Source organism: Maylandia zebra, linkage group LG7 (assembly GCF_041146795.1).
Source record: "Maylandia zebra isolate NMK-2024a linkage group LG7, Mzebra_GT3a, whole genome shotgun sequence".
NCBI lineage: Eukaryota > Metazoa > Chordata > Actinopteri > Cichliformes > Cichlidae > Maylandia > Maylandia zebra.
In genome coordinates this window covers 62,710,364-62,730,117 of record NC_135173.1, presented here as the reverse complement: position 1 = coordinate 62,730,117, position 19,754 = coordinate 62,710,364, and the positions used below count along the sequence as shown (strand labels likewise).

Below are 19,754 nucleotides of genomic sequence, written 5' to 3'. Positions count from 1 at the left end.
ATTTGAATCTCACTTTAAAATTATGACTTCTTCTGTTTGTCCTAAATAGCATACCATTGATCTCATTTAAAACATCGGGTGCATACATGAGGACCCTGCTTGTGATAAAGTGTTGAGAAAGTAAACTTTTGCCCTCTTTTGAGTTAATCCAGTCATGGTGCTGACAGTGCACTGATTGTCTTATTCTCGGCCCCGTGGGTCTTTCTCACTTAAGAAAATTGTTTTTAAATCATATTTCGTGTCTGAAGATAAGAGCGGAGAGCAGCGCTTATTCTGGAGCTGAAGGAAAAAGAAGCAGCAATGTTGTGAAAGAAACAGAAAGAAGAAAGAAAGCGGGAGTAAGAGGAAAAATAGGACAAATAGCATCCTCTGCGGTCATGTTGCTCCGTATTTTGTGGAAGCAAAGAAGCAGAGACGATACCGTGACTGTTTAGGTCCTGGTACGGCTCAGCACAGCCCTGAAAAGCACACGTGTACATGCACACAGACGCACACACATGCGTGCATGCACACAGTACTGGAAGTACTCAGTGCAGTTTGTTTCTCAAGAGGCTGCACTCCTTCACTTACTGTCAGAGATTCAAGTTGCTTCAGGAGGATAAAAATCCTGACATGAGTACAGCAAAGCTGCAGGCACAGGAGAGATGAATATCAAAAAGTGCAGCGTAAGTGCTGAATAAACAGGAGAAAAACAGTCACTTATCACGCCGTTGCTACTTGTCTTATTGTTTTGCACGCTGGTGAATTTTAGCGTGTTCATTTCTACATTAATAATGACTTCATGAAGTGATGTTTGTCAGATTCTACCAGCAGATCTACTCTGTCTTTTACATTTTGTGCCTCTGGGTAGGATTTAAAGGGGAATCTGTTTTATTGCTTCATGGCACAAAACAGGAAGAAGATGATGTTCCTCCAGCTCAGACTGAGCTAAAGCTTTTGACAGTTTCTGGCAGTGGTCGTCCAGAGGAGTAAAATCACTTCCAGCTTGGTTATCCTCTCCAGTGAAGCCAAGTGAACAACAAAGTCGTTTCAAGAAATGGTGTAAACAAGAAATGGACTGCAGTCTAGGCTGACTAAGAGGGTCAAAATTTTGAGATTTTTGTCTTTAAAGCTGGTGAAATGCATTATTTTTGTTTTATATATATTTCTTTATAAACTGAAGAGAAATGTTAAAGTTGGTATGTGTATTACTCAAAAAAAAAATCAAGTTGTTGTTTTTTGCACATAGACTGTATATAGAAGAATAATGTAGCCACCATAACATCACAAGTTAGTCTGGACTCACAGCCATTATATTAGCGAAATGGCCATATTTAGACCAGAAGAAGGGGTTTTAAGATTTCAGCTATTGCTTGCTAGCTTGGTTATCAAGGTGTATCGATTGCTGTGTATGAATGTAACACAAGACAATACATCTGATTGAGAATATTTTTTAGCACCCTGGATTTAGCACCTAAATCCACATATTAAAAATCACCTCACTTGATTTAACCCTGGAGAACCCATGGGGTCAGAGCCGACCCCATTGGTTTTCTAGGGAAACCATGGGGTCAAATTTGACCCCATGGTTTCTCCAGGGTTAATCATTAAAGTGTAAAAGTTTAAGCAATACAACCCAAAAAGCACAGTCACAGACTAAAAAAATAATAACAGGTAGAAGTCAAAACCCCTAATCACCAAGCAGCTCTGACAAACTTCAGCAAAGTGAAGTAATAATGGGCGTTATGTGCAACCCTCAGCTGCTTTTTAGTGGCGACTCACCAAAGGTGGAGCACAAACTTCTTGGACAGGCTGGACCTCACAGCATGCCATTAAAATGCACCTAAAGGCACCAGCAACACAAACACTGTGGAGAGAGGCTGTTCAGTCACTCAGATTAACCGAGATCATGTTTCGCAGATAGCTAGCAGCTTCAACGGTCTTTGGGAGGACATCTGCCAATCAAAGTAAGCCACATCCCCAACTTTAAGCATAAAAACAAAATCCACACGGATCTAAAACTGTTTTCTGAACATGTTGTTTTTATAGCTGAACCATTTTATCATGGGAGTCTATGGAACCAGCCATAAGTGTGCAACTTGTTTCATTTGGCTTTCCTGGTGGTTCCCATTTAATTTTTCAAGCATGCAAACCAGCTTTCCTGTCCAGGCTATCTGATCCACAACCCTTTGCACCAGTTACATGTACAGCAAGAAGTTCACTGAAAATAAAATGAAAATAGATCAAATTCCTTTCATTTAGAAGCATACAAATACATTTCAATACATAAAGAAATAATACGTTAAGAGGTATTTGGTGTCTTTGACTTTCTGCAATTGCACACACAATTTGCATAAACTTATGCAAATTGTGCAACTTATGGAATAACTGGAAAAATACTCATGTTGTCTATAAATAAATAAAGAATATTTAATATTTATAGATACTATTAAAGAATATTACATTCTTTGCTGAGAGCGGGAGTTTCAGTAGAGGGATGTGATGCAGTGACGCTGTCCACGAACACCTGAATTCCCTCTTTGTTGTCAGCTACTTTGGAACATGTATCTCTTTAAGACACTGTAAAGATTAAAAAAAAAAAAAAAAAAATGCTCTGAGCCACAGTCAGTGGATCTTTTTCCTATAAGGAAATGAATTCCAAGATAGCTTGTGCCCTCTGTCTCAGTGTGAGCATTTTCCAAAGCTAACATTTCAGATGGGGCTTGTTGTTTTTAAAGCGAATAATGTCCTCAAGATAACCTTTTGCATTTTTAGCTTCCACTGGGCTAAACAGAAGCACATTGATCTTGGCTCTTTCTGTCAGTTTTTCACCTTTTAGTCAGCATTTTATCAGATTTATCTCCTCAGTCTTTTCTTGGAAACAAATAAGTCACTTTGTAAAAGTGACAGATGCTTCATGAGTTTCAGGAAGGTCAAGGCCAAGTAACATTTTGAAAGTGTGCGTTTGTGTTTGTTGGTATCTCTGCGTTCAATGTGTGGACATTGGAGGAACTCTACCTCCCACTTGTGGTTGATCAATGTCATTGTTTCTTTTTAGGCTGAAACCATCTGAATGTAACACGTCTGAGTGGATCATAAGGCTATTGTGGTCCCTTTAATGATGTGCGGATATGTCTAGAGTTCTGTATATTAACATTTACGGTTTTCACTACTTTTTCAATGTGTTTTTTAAAGGATCATTTAAAGTCTAGTAGCATTCCCAAATACTTAAATTCCTCAACATTAACTAGTTCTTGTGCACCCAAGAAAACTTTTACTGCAGCCACAGTTGTTTTAGGTTTACTAAAAAACAAGGATACAGTCTTTTTTACATTAAGGCACGAGTCATTCAGCCATTTTTGTAAATCATGTAATGCCAATGAAAGCTGATGGGCTGCATCATCAGCAGTTTTGGCCACTTAATTTCAGAATTTAAGAAACAATGCATGTGACTGAGGCCTGATATCAGCTTGGCATCCTTTCATCTCTCTAGCCTTTTTGTTAATTATGCCTTACTAAAAACGTTTACAACAGAAAGCACAATCTGTGATTAGACATTGAAACAGATGTTTACTCCCCTGATGTTCCTGCGTTCTAAAAAAGAAATTCCATTATGATTTATGTGGATGTATTGTGCAGGTACTTTCGCTGCTTCGCCCTCTTTGCTTGCTTTATCTGAGAACATAATCTGTCTTCTTTTAACTTGAGGATTTGTGTAAATCTGGCATACAATCCAAGTGTTGTCTGCCCCAGATTGAGAGTTAAAGTTTGAGTCACTGACAGTAGTGCTTTTGTCTGAATTTGTCTGTTTGACTGATAATGGACAAGCTGTTTGAAAATATGATGTGAAATCACTTAATTAACCTGCTGGATTTGCTAAAAGTTTAAATATTTATACTACTCTGGCTAATGGGTTTTGCACATCACTCTTAACTTATTAAGTGGCTATTAGTGAGGGTCATGATAATCAATTCAGTTGAGTAATGGGTGGATTAAGTCTATTTCCAGACTAAGAGAAAAAGTCAGTGAACACATCTGTAGGTTTGGGTGTAGGCTTAATCCATTTCTGAGAAAACTAAAAAGCAGAAGTGGTTATGGAGCTTCACTGACGTCTGATTTGGATTTATCCAAATACAAGTAATTTTCAGTCTGTTGAGCCTGTTTTTGTGTAGCACCAAGCAGTAGACGTAAACGTGGATGTGCTTCTGGGTTCTACCTCTAATGAAAACAGATGAGTGTAAATTGCAACCATTGTTTGTAGTTTGCTGCCACCTACTGACTGAAAAAAGAACTGAAGCTGCATAAAGCAAACAGACATTACAACAAGTCAGCATTCCTAATGATAGGCTTCATTTTGTTTCAGTTTCAGCTCATCAGACTGTTTTCCCTTTACTTTTTGATATAATAGCTTTTTAGCACTACTGATACACATATTGTTAATTAATTACTGCCATTTTCCAAGGAAGTGAGTTTCCTACAGGGTATGGAGGGTTCAATTTGAGGGAGTAACTTTCACTTTTCTTTTATTTAGTATGTGTTACTGATTCCAGTGTCACGCAGGGGAAAGTAGCATTCAGTGGTAGCTTCTTCTTGATTGTTTTAAATCCAAATATGACCCTTATTTGTGGCGCATGTTAACTTACAGTCAGCTCAGGAGTTAGTATCAGTGATCTGGTTTTAAACTGAGTAAACACAGCCTCAGATCATCACATATTGCACTACATCTATGTTTATTTAGCAAAAGTTGAGCCAAAATGCAGAAGCAGTATGTGAAAAACTACACTCTTACTGTTTCCATTGGAGTTAAAAGGGTAAGAAGCAGTCATTTGCTGCTAATAATTTAATGCAAATGAACATGTCAATAAAATCAGAAGGTTTTCCAGTTTGCTGGTCTGAAGCTTTATGTTTGTTAACAAAACTCAACAGAAGAAAGACATCAGCGATGGCCTTGAAGAAGCAAATGCTGCTACACATCAATCTGGGGAGGGTTATAAGACCATTCCAAAAAACTTAAAGTCCATCATTCTACAGTAAGAGAGATTATTCACGAGTGGAAAACATTCAAGGCAGAAGCCGGTGTTCACATTAAATTATTCAGACCTATGTTTAAAACCTATGTGGGTCGAGGTATACGGAGTTCGCACACAAACAAAACAAAATGAATGTTCTGTAAGCAATCCATGAGGATTGCCTGTAAATATTTGTTTAAAATTATTAGGACAGTGTCATGGTTGCGGCTGTGTGCAGACAGGATGAGGACCCAAACGCAAGCTCACGGAGGCAGGATTGAACTCAAAACACAGCTTTATTGCTGGACAGAAAAACCATACAAACTAAACTGGAAACTATAACATATTGCACGGAGAAACACACAGCCATGAATGAGGGAGAACGCGACACAGAACTGAGGGAGACGCAGACATAAATACACAGAGGGTTAACGAGGGAAGTGGGAGCACACGGGGAACACATGTGACACTGATAATCATAAGAAGACACGGCAGGAGTAAATGCAACACTGACGGGAGACTGTCAAAGTAAAACAGGAAGTACACAGAGGTTCAGACAGGAGGAGAGAGAGCACGGGGAGAACACAGACATAACAGGCTGGGGAAAACATGGAATAAAACACAAGGAGAGACGAGGGCTCACAGATACACAGAGGGGCAGCCCGGGGGTAAGAGTCACAAGGGGAAAACACATAAGGAACAACGTAACAGAGCAACCCAGGAAGCATGGCCTAAATAAGGAATAAAATACAAAAATACATGAAAACTAAGAATACTGGGCCAACATGGCCCAGGACCATGACAGACAGTTTAAGTGTATTAGTTGACATCAAAGTAACTTTTTAAATTGGCTAACAAGTCATTTTAAAAACTCCAGGACCGGCCGAGGCAGATGGCCGTCCCTCACTGAGCCTGGTTCTGCCGGAGGTTTCTTGCTTTTAAAAGAAAGTTTTTCCTCCCCACTGTCGCTGAGTGCTTGCTCAGAGGGAAATGTCAGATTATTGGGGTTTTCTTTTTTGTCAACTAATACATAACTTATCTTATTGGGCACTGTAAATTGAGTTTATTAATTTAAAGTGCCCAATAAGATATGTTTTTATTAATTTTATTAATTTAATAAAATTATCTAAAAGATTATATTGTGAATATTGCATGTTTCATTGTCACACAAATGTCTACATTTTCAGCCTAGACTGAACACGTGTGCTTGTCATTCTATTCAAAATCACATCACTCACATTGATACAGGATGACAGGATATTTGTATGCAAACTATATTGTGATATGTAGAATCCACATATGTTGGTATATAATCTCCCAAATGTTGCCAAAACAAACAATGGCAGTAAGGAACATATAGCTCTAAATAACATTAGGATCTTTTAGACCCTCACTATAGTCTAGATGAGAACTCAAATAGATAGGTCAGAGGTCAAATACACACCACACTTGTAAGAATCAAAGGTATAAGTTAAATTATAAGGCTTTTTATAAGGTGTTTCTCTATGAAAACAGTTACGATCAGCATGCAAATACATAGGAAGGCTCTTCTTTGTATCTGCCAACAGAGGCGTTATGGTCACACTTTCCTTAAAGCAAGAGGTTCAGGTGCTGAAAGCACTTGAAAGCACCAGTTTCTGGATCAGCACCCTAAGTAGAATGATCAAATTTTCAATAATGAAAGAAATTAAAGCATCTGTCTGATATGATTTATAGCTGACAATGGTTCCCATGTGGTGCAATTCCCAGGTCTTATTATTGGCCCGCTCTAGGGACACTTTCGGAACCTCTGCTATAATAAAACCTACATTTGTTACAATCACCAATGGCAGCTATCACCTCATCACTTTAACTGTAACACTTTTCGGTCTCAACTTTGCAGTTACTGTTTTCATCGTTTGTGTTACAAGCATTTGTAAGTGTAATTTGTTTGGAAGTACAGTCGATGAATTTTATGTGAAAACATTTCTGCATCTCAGGAACGGTTTAGAGTTTGGACTACTTTTCGGCTTTAAACTGACCTGCAATTTGGTTTGGCTAAAAATTTCACAGCAGACATTTGCCCAAATTTCTGGGAGCTTTCTGGGGTGAACACAGCTTCTCATCAGTTTAATATATTTATTTATTTATTTATTTTAGAAAGAGGGGCAGCACATATTAATAAGCATTTTACACAAATGCAAATATGCCAGATTATAGACTTGGGCTAGTTTTCATCTGCAGACCCTCTGGCAGGTTGGTGTTACACACAAGTTAGTAAAAACATACAGAGATAATATTTACAGATCATGTGACAAAGACAAAAACAGTGAACACATCATATTAGACCAAACAATGACAAGAGGAGTGGACAACAGAGGACAATATAGATAATAATAACGGAAACACATCAGTTATATTGCACATATCCCAGTATTACACATGCTCTGACTGTGGTGATATTGCACTGACACATTATGCTATGTTTCCCTTTTTGTAATACATTAACTCTTTTTCACGTCCAACATGAAGCATGATTAATTAAACACGATCACATGTTTGTGTGTCCCTCAGCCATGTATAACTTCATCTCAAAGTTGACAATGGTGATATGAAAAGGGTTTCTTATCTAATATTTTCAATGCTCTTTTGTAGCATACTTCGATTGGCCCAATAGCAGCAAAGCTCGTATTGGACCAACTTGTAATAGAGTGTTCACTATGAGCCAGTATCATAGAGTGCAGGAATGTAATCGCTGCTGTGTCTGTTAAATGGGCCGGTTGGTTAATACTAAACCTGTTGTTGTTCCCATAAGTTTCTTTTTACTATTTTGCCATTTTGTCAAAGTTAACAGAAATATTCACACACACTTTGCTTCATCAGTGTCAAAGCGCATGTATCTGCTGACCCTCTCAACATTTTAACTGATTTAGTTTTCATTATCATCAGCTTTCTCTTTTGTCAACAATATAATTAATCTAACTTAAATGAAATTCAAACCATTGATCAAAACATACCAGCTTACATCATATTGTGGTAATCCAAGTATTTAATCATTGGTGATAATGAAATGTCAGCTCTCCGCCATAGTTTTTTTCCTCTGTCTCAGCGTTGTTGGTCTATTTGGGGGGTTCTCTCCATTTTCTCTCCTGCTGTCATTCAAAAGGGAACTTGAGTTGACTGCTGTTGTAATTTTGCCCTACAAAAAGTAAAATTGAATTGAATGGAATGGAACATTGGGGATAAAAGCTATAAACATTACCGTTGCCACATTAATACCATCAATATTACTCATGGATCTGAAAAACAGCGCAATCGTCTTGCGCTGGTGTTTGTTGTCTCATATGATTATCTGTTATCAGTTTCACTATCGTGTTCCCGACTGTTGTGATTTTGTTGCCTCATGCTGTTCAGCGGCATGCTTAAGTTTAAGTTTCGTTTCTTGTTGACAGACTGCAGAGTGACACAGTGAGGATCAGCTGTTGCCCCTAAACACACGACAACATGTTTTCCTGGGGAGAGGACTGTCAGCGCGGGTTTTACGTGAAAGACGGCTCCGGTACCGACAGCACGACCACTGATGATGGAGTTCATTACTTAAACATCAGCCATCACATCGCGGATCTGTCGGCAGGTCGAAACGTGCTGGCTTTCGTTAAAAGTAATGGAAACGCGTTCATTATCCGCACAAACGAGAGCAAGGATGGGAGAAGAGCGAGAGGCAGGCAGAGTGAGTATCGGTGTCACTAACAAGTTCACTCTCTACATTTAACCGAACTGTGTCCACTCACGCCTGCTGTGTTTGTGGCTTGTGAATCTGCAGAGTTTGTGAAACACAAAGAGAAGATAGAGGCTGTGAGTTGTGGCGATGATGTGGTCGCACTGCTGTCTGTGAGCGGCAAAGTTCTCTGTGTGGACACCAGACACCCACCTTTCACTCCCAGGTAACAGATACAGATGTGCAAACCTTTATTATTATTGTTGTTGTTGTTGTTTTTATTGGTCCTATGAGAAGGAGTATTAGTACCACGTTAAGAAAAAAAGTATGTTCCATAGACTGGCAATAGAAATGTGCAAAATGATTTATTATGGCTGTTATGATTAGGCCTTTAACCCCGCAGTGTGTAGCCTGTTTATTTGGATTTTTCTTCTGTTTCCTGTTCCTTCTCTTTCAGCCCACTGGAAGCTTTTTCTAACAAACAGGTTTCTCAGGTTGCTTGTGGGAGTCAGCACTCGGTTGCACTGACCAAAGGTACAGTACAGTTCTGCAATAAACTGCTACAAATGTAAATGAAAAACTCAAATAATTTAGACAGAGTCAGTCCATCCAACTTACATTTATACGAAACACGTTTGGTTGCCTTACTAATTGTCCACACAGGGTCTATGTCATGACATTAAACATAAACTCTGAGTAAAAGTTGAAGATATCAGGAGTGAGAGTGTTTCACAGAGACAAGCTGATTCTCCCACAGATGGTCAGCTGTATACGTGGGGTCAGGACTGCAGGGGCCAGCTGGGTCTGGGTACAAGAAAGTCTGTCTGCAGATCACCTCAACATGTGCCATCACTGTCAGCGATCCCCCTGATCCAGGTCGCTGCAGGAGGAGACCAGAGTTTCGCCCTCTCTGTCTCTGGAGGTGTTTTCAGCTGGGGGAGAAATGACTGTGGACAGCTCGGGCTGGGAGACACAAAAGGTACTGTGGCTTTACAATAAATGTCCTACCTTTATTGTATGTTAATGAGCATTATAATCTGGTAACATAATAACACTGACAATCCTTTTCCTTATAGACAGACACACACCAGCTCCTGTTCAGTGTTTGAATATGAAGAAAGCTCAGCGCATTTCCTGTGGACAGGACCACACGGCCATTTTGACAAAGGTTCGACAACATGCTCTCCTTTCTTACTAATATATTATTGTAAAGAGTGTGGATTTAAACAAAAAAAATGAAATTATTCAAGGAATGCAAAAAAAAAGGATTTTGAATGTTGTCTCAAAAACATCTTCCTATAGAAGTTACAAGTTCTAAACATGAAAAAAGAAAGCTGAAAGAGAATGAAAAGCTCTGTGGAGTTTGATTTTGATGCTGTACTTACCACTGGGACACAAATTTTAAAAGCAACTTAATTCTTTATTTTTTGCAAACATATTAAAATAGTTGTCATGTAAAAGTAAATGGCTGTGGGACTTTACACTGTGGTTGTGTGTTTGGCTCCTCAGCATGGGGCAGTGTTTACATTTGGCTCCGGTCAACACGGACAGCTCGGTCACAACTCACTACGCAACGAACTGCGTCCTCGACTTGTTGCAGAGCTCTGGGGGGCAAAGGTCACCAAGATTGCATGTGGAAGGTACGACACACATACTGTTTAATTCATGATCTAATTTTTTTCAGCTTTAACAAGGAATGTTTCTTTGTTTATTTTTCTCAGCTTTCACATCCATGTAAGATAAGATAAGATAGAACTTTATTAATCCCTCGGGTGGGTTCCTCTGGGAAATTCGATTTCCAAAAAGCACAGCACCGACAGAAGTTACAGAGTTACAGAATGATATATATATATATACACACACACACACACACACACACACACACACACACACACACACACACACACACACACACACACACACACACACACACACACACACACACACACAATACAGAGACAAATATAAATAAAATATACAAAGGGGATAAATAGAATAAATAGGAATAAAAATAAAAATACAAGTGAATTGCACATTTCAAGTATTGAGGTCTATTGCACCATTGACTATTTACAAAAAGTATTGCACAAGGTATTGCACAGTGAGGTGAAGAGGCACTACAGCTTAGTTGTTCCCCCCTCCTTTGTCCTCCTGTTTCCCCTCCCTCTCCCCTCCAGAGAGGAGTTAAAGAGTTTGATGGCGTGTGGGACAAAGGAGCAATTATATGTGAAGCAATTATACATTTTAAATGTATCACAATTCTTTTAGAATACATTTTTTATATAGAGTTTAAAAAAATTTAATAGATTAATTTAAAGATCACTGGTTATACAGTTACATGAGTATGCTAATGTAAAAACACCTTAAGTTATTATATTATCACTGAAGAGACTAACAGATATCAGAGACAACATCAAGCATCTTAAATAAAAATGCTTAAAGTAAAGCAGTTAGTAAAGTGTATGTGTGGGTTTGAGGTCTAAATATTTTGTATATTATCATCTACACAGGAATCACACTTTAGTGCTGACTGAATCCAAGAGGGTCTACTCCTTTGGTTGTGGGGATCAAGGGCAGCTGGGACATCGAGAGGAGAGTAATCCATCTGTGCCGCTGCCTGTTCGACTGCCACAGGGTAACTACACCTCTGATAATAAACAAATTGAGGATGCAATTAATTTATCTATGAAAGAAGTGACGTGTTTACCTATCATTTAAGGCACCAATGGGCCCAAAATCAGAAACATCTTTGCAGGAGAAAACTGTTCATTTGCAACATGCTGGTCTGATGAGGTACTGACACTAACACATTAGGTGATGGGAGGAGGTGCGAATATGTGTGAATATGTAAACAGTCACTGCTTTCCTTCACAGGACATTGACGAGGGTTCAATCACAGACTGTGACATAGCATCACAACACTGTCTTGATAACATGGTTGACAAATGGATCTCTGAATGTGATTTAAAGTCATGGAAAAAGATTAAACAGTAAGTATGATGCACTGGCAGTTACAGCTTGTTGGTTTGCCTGGTGATTTATGGCTTTTGTGACTCAAATTATTTGTTTGAAAGCAAGTTTTTTTTCTGCAATTGAATGAAAACATTAAATCTTCACAGGGAAATCATGGAGGCATTTTCCTCTGCATCCTATCTGAATAAAAGTTTCCTTGAAAAAAGGTAAATACAGAGTTAATGTCCATGTCATGGCAGGTTGTCGGTGGTAGGTCTAATATGTTTTGGCTTGAGAAATTTAGCGCTGCCATTTATGGCTATTCTGTGCTAATTTGTAATGATATCGATGATTCTTATTAGCATGAATAAGAGGACACAGTGTGGGTTTGTCTGGTACATTGGTTGATGTCAAAATAGCAGCCAAACTAATGATATTCCTATCAGTGTTAAAAGTTAATTAATTAGCAAATGTGAACATGCTCTTAACTTAACTGGGTGATCGCGGTAATGTTTTAGCTGCTATATATATTTGCTGATGCAGAAGAAGAAACGCTTTAATGTGGACTTTTTTCTTTGTGTTCTTAGCGGTGATAAACATTTCCAAACTTCACCAAAGTACCCCGGTTTGAACATGAAACATGCACGGCATGCTTTCAAAAATTTGGCAAAGAAAGACAATGTTCTTGCAGAGGTATGTTACTAGAATACATGTAATCTGTAGGAAAAGGCTCTGTTTTTGTTTTTATAAATAATCTTTCCAATAATTTGAGAAATGTCAAGACTCATGACTCCTTGTTTTTATGTCTATGTTGACAATCATTCATTTGATCCTTTTTATACTTGGAGGGGGGAGGGGAGTATTTCAATTGTTATTTTGACTGTTGCAGTATGTACAAAACTCAGACTATCTCAGACACTCACATGTAATTATAACTCTAAAACAAAGCCTCAGTCTAGACTGTCTTCTAGTTTCTACCCATTTGTATCACTGAGACAGTCTAAAACCTGATATAGCTTAATCAAGCAGACACATGATTATCATTTCATATATTGTATATATTATTGTAATGTACTTGTTATCTGTGGCCACATATTGAACAGGCACAGTCGCCTTTAAAAAAAACACTTGCATATGACTAATTTAGGGGATATTTGCTAATAGTAACTGGATACACTCTAAGTGACAAGGTAAGAATCCTGGTTTTTATAAGATACCTAAATAATCCGAACATTTTTCCTCTGAATGCCACCCTGCACAAAAACAGTCCACCTTTGATCTACCTGCTGCTGAGTGATCCTTGCAATCCTTGCCAAACTAACAGATCGAGGCTGCAGTGCTACGCCTGCTTCCTTCCCTCGATCAGAAACCACTGGGAGTGGAGGGGTTGAGAATCTACCTTCTTCTCATTGAGCTTCTGCACACAGTCCTGAAACACACACGGCAACAGAGAATAAAGCTCGCTGTGGCGGTAGCCAATGCAGTAACAAGGTTGTCGAATGAAAGCCTCCAGATTATAGGTATGTTGCCTATACCCACCACCGCTATTATACATGGAAATTTTAAAGCCCTTCTATCTGCTGTTTTTACTTTTGCTAACGTTATTGTTTTCTTCAGGCGACTGGTGGTCCTCTCTGTCGCACTCCACCATGATTCGACACATTAACGTGTGGAAGCAGGCACTCTCAGAAATCCTGTCCTTTGTGCCTGTTCCCCGCAACTCCGGGGTCAGAAATCTGCTGCTAGTCCTCAAATACATGTACAACGTCAGTGTTATTATCTTAAACCAGTCATTTTACTCCTTCTTAAGCCTTAATGCCTCTTTTTTTTAACCTGAAAACAAAAATAAATTGTAAGTAAAATTTTTCTTTTAAAGGCCAACAGCAGGGTTGCGGAATCTCGAAGGATACCGGAGAGCAGTTTTTATTTATTGTTGGATGAAGCATTTCTTAATGAGGATCTGGACCAGTGGCATTTACGTTCAGAAAACGGGGTAAACAAAACAAAACCCTGCCTTTTGTTTCTGTTTTAGGCTAAAGCGATGTGTCTGTCATGTGTTTGGGTCTGCTTTTGTGATGGCTGTTTTCTCTTTTTTTCTTTTGTCATTTGCCTTGGGTGCGATCATTCATTGACTCTTCACCATCTGTTCATATTAACATCCCATTATGCAGCCTGACATTATATTTACCGTCACTGTCATGGTTCTGGGTCCCAGCATTCTGAGTTTCTTCTGTTTTTATGACATTTTGTGTTATGGTTCCCTGAGTTTATTCTGTTAGCTTTTGTTCAGTATGTGTTTATGTGTGTTAGTCTTTGTGCCTTATTTCCCTCTTCTGTGCCTGTGTTCCCATCCTTGTGTGTCATTCCATATTTTCTCCATCTATTGTGTTTATCTGTCTTCCTAGACCTTCTCGTTTCTCTGAGTGTTGTGTCCTCCCAGTCACCATGTCATGTTTGAATATTGTGTCGCCCTTTGTGTCTTGTCTCTCTCGTCTCCTCTCTCTCTCTCTCCCTCTCATGCTCCCTCCTGTCGGCTCCTGTGTGATGTTTCTACATTTCCTGTTTTATTGTGAAAGTCTCGTATTTCCATGTTCTGTGTGTCTAGTTGTGCTTCCCCTGTGGCGTCAGGTTCATTCGTGTCAGCTGTATTCCCCGTGTGTTCTTACTTCTCTCGTTATCCTCCTGTGTATTTATGTCCCTCATGGTTGTGCGTGTCCCCGTGTGCCCGGTTTATATAATTTTCCAGTCTAGTTTTGTGTTGTTTTGCCATTTAGCAAAAAAAGCTGTGTCTGAGTCTACTTTCGCCTCCGTGAGTCTGCATTTGGGTCCTTTCCTGCCTGCTGCACAGCCAAATCATGACAATCACATTACAGCATGTAACATATCATAAAAAAATGAGTGGTTCCAACTGAAAATGTCTGCATTGCTAACAATTGCATTATTAAACTCAAAAGAACTGTATGTTTTCTTTTCTGTGTTTAGAATGCCAAAGCTGAGCCACTTCTCCTTTGTGACTTCCCAATTGTGATGGACCTGCAATCAAAAAAATTGGTTTTTGACTCTAATTCTGAATACACCAAGCTGGTAAATGACATCCTTATATGAATTTGGTGTGATACAATACTCTGTTTAAAATACACTTTAAAGTAAGTAATCAGGTAGGCAAAACAAAAACACGTTGAATCTTGAACTTTTTTTTCCAGACAATGCAGATGAGTTACTACTTGGAGAATTTCTTTGACTTTTTGTACATTTTTGATGATTACGATGAAGATGTATTTTTACTGGACCTGAGGCGAGCAACCATTTTGGAAGACACCTTTGAACAACTGGCGGATGCTTGTGACACAGACTACAAGAAGCCACTTAGGGTAAAAACAACAAGCCAACTCAAAATGTTTGCATTGTTGTGTACACATTGTTATATAAACAATATTTTGGCATACAACAAATTTTGTTTACTTTTTATAATTTTGTCTTGTAGGTCTTGTTTGATGAAATGATCGATGACGTCTACAGGAAAGACTTTTTTTATGAAGTCTTTCATGACTTGATCTCAGCTGAATCTGGGATGTTCATGTTCAATGACTCTGAAACACTGGCATGGTTCTCCTCAAAAGTAAGAGTTACTAAGTTACTAAAAATATAATTTAAATAGACCGAGACTGACTTCAAAAACTATTTAACAATTGTGATTGCTGATTTATTACTCCTTAATTCAAGAAAACAATTTCAAATGTCTCTACTGTCAGCATCAGGCAACTCAGGAAGACCAGCGTTTCTTCCTGTTCGGAGTTCTGTGTGGATTGGCCTTGTACAACCAGTGCATCATCTACTTACCCTTCCCACTGGTGCTGTTCAAGAAACTGCTCGGTGTAAGGCCTTCACTGGAGGATTTGATAGAATTCAACACAAGTGTTGGAGAGTAAGGGAGAAAGTTCCCTTGTATTTGCTGTATTGTGCAAATATTTGTAGTGTTAGGTGCTGGTTGGTTCCACAAATCATCTCAAAGTATTTTGTGTTTAAAGGAGTCTGCAGTACATCCTGGAGGACTACAAAGATGATGACTTGGAAAACCTGGACATGTATTTTTCGGTAGGTGTTTAACACAACTTTAAGTCAAAAACGGCTTTGATATCAACTCGCTTCTTTAATCAATAATATCTATTTTTCCCCAACAGATCAACTGGGATGGAAAGGACATTGACCTTGATCCTGAAGGTCCTGAAAAGTTGGTGACAAGTCAAAATAAGTGAGGACAATGGCAGCATTTTTTCATAACATGCGTTTTAAAACCAAATATAGTATTGTCCTGCCAAAGAGAAGCTAGAGATAATAACAAGTCATCACATAATATCTAACGACTCTACCAACAGTGACAGTGACAATGGAGCTGACAGAAAGATATAACTGGATGTCATCTGCAAAGAAACATACATTAAACTGTTTTGTGACCAAGCAGAAGCATTTAATTAGAAAAAGTACCAAGACTCGGTGTATATCCAGGGCTCTAGAGTGCGACCAATTTGGTCGCAAATGCGAGCAAATTTTTCAGTGGTGCGCCTAAAAAAATATTTGGTCGCACTGTTCAGGTAACAAAAAAAAAAAAATCTCTGCAACTCTCCGTGTGGTCACTAAACCAATCAGAGATAGTCAGGGGTCGGGACCTCTCTGATTGGCCTTGGTCCAGTTGAAAGTGCAGTTGGAAGAGGGAGGTGAGTAGTTTGAATAAAGCGATATCGATTCATTAAATCCTGAATTGACTTTTAAATATAATTGAGTTTTGCCAGAAACGCCAGATTCTCAGGTTAAAGCTCACAAAACTATTTCAACAACAACCAAACAGCAAATGAGAGCAGGTACACGGATTCCACACAAAGACGTAAACACAGACCCGACGCATCAGAATCAGCTTTGTCTTTCTCGGCTTTCTCACCCGACGGCCCGTAGACGGACACGCTGTCGGAGCTTAGCGATTCTGATGCATCGGGTCCGCTCTGTGTTTACGTCTTTTTGCGCTGATTCTGAGCTGCAGGTTTTGTCTCTCCAACCAAAATCCACCGAGCCAGCAGCAAAAGAAGCAGCAAACTGCGCTTCACATTTGGTCAATGTTGTCATGAATTTTGCTGTTTTGCTTCCACGACTATTAAAATCACACTTCATGCACAGCTAGCTCTCTCTCTATCTCTCTCTGTACTTCAAGAACAGTTTCCCGTCTCCAATCTCTGTTTTCTGTATTATTCATTCGCTTATTACCCACCAGTCTACCGTTGTTTACAGCGCTGTGGCTGCTGTCTTTTTCTTTTCTTTTTCTTTTTTTCACTTAAATGACCTCGGACAAGAAAGCCTTTTGTTTTTTCTGTTGTTCAATACTGAAGAAATTTAAACTTTTTAAAATTATGCAAAATTACAGAATATTGCAGAATGTTTTTAAGGTTATCTGCTATAAAAAGCCAGGCCAGAAAAATCTCCTTCATGTTTTTCGGTGTTTTATTCTCAGTTACTTTGACACAAAGGCATCTGCTGTGATGTTCACAATTCTGATGAAGTTTCACATGTATCAGTACTGATAAATGATCAGAATTATAATATTTCTGACTGTCTGAGGCTAAATTGAACCGAATCAGGACTTTGAGAACTGGAATCGAATGGATTATAGAAATCAGTGATGATACCCAGCCCTAGTGAGCAGCCTAGGCACGACAGAAGTGGATGTAGCTCTGGGTAATAAGAAAAGATGAAAAGAACTATTGATAACTTTTTTGTTAAGTTAAGGCCTGATCCGTCTGAAATTCATAGCCAGTGCTCTGACACGTTGCCACCAATCTTTGAATGCTGAAAAAGCACAGTGTATCCAGAAAAACACATTATATGCTGCGATAAATGCCCAAGTGTCCCCTCTCCCCACTGCCTTTCAGCAGCATGCAACAGCAAACAGGTCATCAGAGGAGGCCGAGATAATGATTAAGTTTAACATTTTCTACAATATTGACAAAGCACTTTAAGCACAAGATTGTTAGTTAATAATTTAGAAATGAATGTTATATGTATGGACTGCAATTTCCCCCCCAAAAAGATGCACATGTAAAACTGCGGTGTTAAGCGATGCGGTTGAAAAATTTGAGTGTGCCTAACTTTTGTGCCGGTGTGCCCATGGCAACAAGTTAGTCTAGAGCCCTGATATCCTTGAGATACACCACAAGTTTGCATGTTTATTGGCAAGTAATTAATGGGAAATGTCCATGGCAGAGATATAAAGCGACCACTCTTTAAACAAAATGGAACAGAACAGTTCATGATTTGACCAAAGCGTGGATGTGTTTCTTTTAATCACTACTTTTATCTTCCAAACAGGAAGGAGTTTGTGGATGCCTACGTGAATCATGCCTTCAACACATCAGTGGAGAATGTGTTTCAGGAGTTCAAGAGAGGCTTCTTCCTGGTGTGTGAGCGGGATTTGGTGAAACTCTTCAGGCCAAAGGAGCTGCAAGAAGTGATGGTGGGCAAAGACTTCAGTGACTGGGAAAAGCTGAAACAGGTAAACTGCTGTAATTTGTCTGCAGTTCTATTATAGTTTAAATTATCTTTAGTATATCTAACAGCCTCTTTCACTACGATTAGAACACACATTATGAAGGTGAATACAGCGCAGACCATCCCACCATACAGATGTTTTGGGAGGTTTTTGATGAACTGACTGAGAACCAGAAGAAAGCTTTCCTTTGTAAGTATTTGAGTTGATCATATAAAACAATGAGTGCTAATCTTGTAAAGCCACAAATTGCAAGGATTTAATAAAGTAAAATATTCGTGTTTTATGAGCTGAGTTCATTTGTTTCCAGAATGTTTTTACATTTCCTAATTTGTGCATTTGGTATCTGGTCTTTAGTAGGAAAAAGCATTTGATGAACTGCTGAGGTGGATGAGCAGTCATGAATGAACTGACAGTGTGACTTCAGAGGGCTATCAGGCCATAATGTTATGCACAAAATAAAACTCAGTGACTTCCACTTTTTCCACGACATTCATCGATTTCTGCTTTTTTCCTCTTCTAGGGTTTGTGACAGGATTTGACCGGGTGCCTATTCTCAGTATGGACAAAATCAAGATGCAAGTCAAAGTTAAAGAAGTCGAGGACCTCTCCTATGACCAGTACTATCCTGAGACACACACGTGCTTCTCGACCTTGGAGCTGCCGTTCTACTCAACTAAGGAGATCATGCAAACCAAACTCACAGAGGCCCTGAGCAACAATAAGAGGATCCATAAGTGATCAGTATTATAAGACAGTTTTTTACTGTATTGAACAGTAAAAAGTAATTGTTGATCAAGTCTAGCGTTTGCAGTTACTGAAACATACTTACTGTTACTGTCATGATCCTGCGTCTTCTACCCAGCGTTTTGGACTTTTGGTTTGGATTTATTTAATAGTCTGAGGTTGAGATCTTTGCCCTGACTCCCTCTTGGGTGTGTATATATTGTTTGTGTCTCCCTCTGTGCAGCGTCATGATCTCATCCATTCTCGCGCTGTGTGTTCTGCCTGCTAGTTTAGTTTCTGGAACATAAAAAATTTATGATGATGAGTTGGCAACAATAAATGCCATTTTTTTTACTGTACTGAACAGAAGACATAACATTGTAATGCTGCACTCTGTGAATTGCTGACCAAAGAGTAGCATTTGTAGTTAGTTGTACTGCTGCTGATTGTGATGTAGATGGAATGTATGTATACCAAAGAAATCCCACCTACTAAAAATAAAAATGTGATACATGCTTTTATATAGTTTGGAGGAAGTGTTCCTTATTGTTACATCTCATAAAATATTCAAATATCCAAATAATATTCAAAATAACTGCATTCAGTAAATCATATTGAGCCTATGCAATGTTGTCATTGTAGACATGTGTGATATTTATTAAATATCAAAATTCTATGAAAAGTATTTACACCATAAAAGAATTAATCTTCGTTCTGAACAAAACTTTCACTGTTCAGTTTTTCAGATGTGGATTAAATTTTATTAAAGCTTTGCTTAGAATAAATTAAAACTGAAATTCGATGCACTTTGCTCATTTCCAATTCCAAATTGTTAATGCTGGACTCTGTGGAAGTCTCA

At 38.7% G+C, this 19,754-nt stretch overlaps 1 protein-coding gene across 2 annotated transcripts; it reads left to right on the top strand.

Moving 5' to 3' along the window:
* Nucleotides 1-8,433: 8,433 nt before the first annotated feature.
* Nucleotides 8,434-19,406, top strand: LOC106675917 (putative E3 ubiquitin-protein ligase HERC3). Of its 2 annotated transcripts, none has more exons than XM_076886872.1 (23): nucleotides 8,434-8,697; nucleotides 8,791-8,911; nucleotides 9,143-9,219; nucleotides 9,443-9,664; nucleotides 9,762-9,853; nucleotides 10,195-10,325; nucleotides 11,196-11,320; nucleotides 11,405-11,478; nucleotides 11,560-11,675; nucleotides 11,805-11,864; nucleotides 12,225-12,330; nucleotides 12,962-13,157; nucleotides 13,255-13,403; nucleotides 13,514-13,630; nucleotides 14,620-14,721; nucleotides 14,841-15,008; nucleotides 15,122-15,256; nucleotides 15,396-15,562; nucleotides 15,666-15,732; nucleotides 15,819-15,889; nucleotides 17,992-18,175; nucleotides 18,259-18,361; nucleotides 18,693-19,406. In XM_076886872.1, the coding sequence occupies exons 1-23, from the start codon at nucleotides 8,472-8,474 to the stop codon at nucleotides 18,908-18,910; spliced, it is 3,027 nt and encodes a 1,008-aa protein (XP_076742987.1). In that variant the 5' UTR covers nucleotides 8,434-8,471; the 3' UTR covers nucleotides 18,911-19,406. The 2 variants fall into 2 exon arrangements, with proteins under 2 accessions (XP_076742987.1, XP_014266977.3); XM_014411491.3 differs by having other exon boundaries at nucleotides 15,390-15,562.
* The last annotated feature ends 348 nt before the right edge of the window (nucleotides 19,407-19,754 follow it).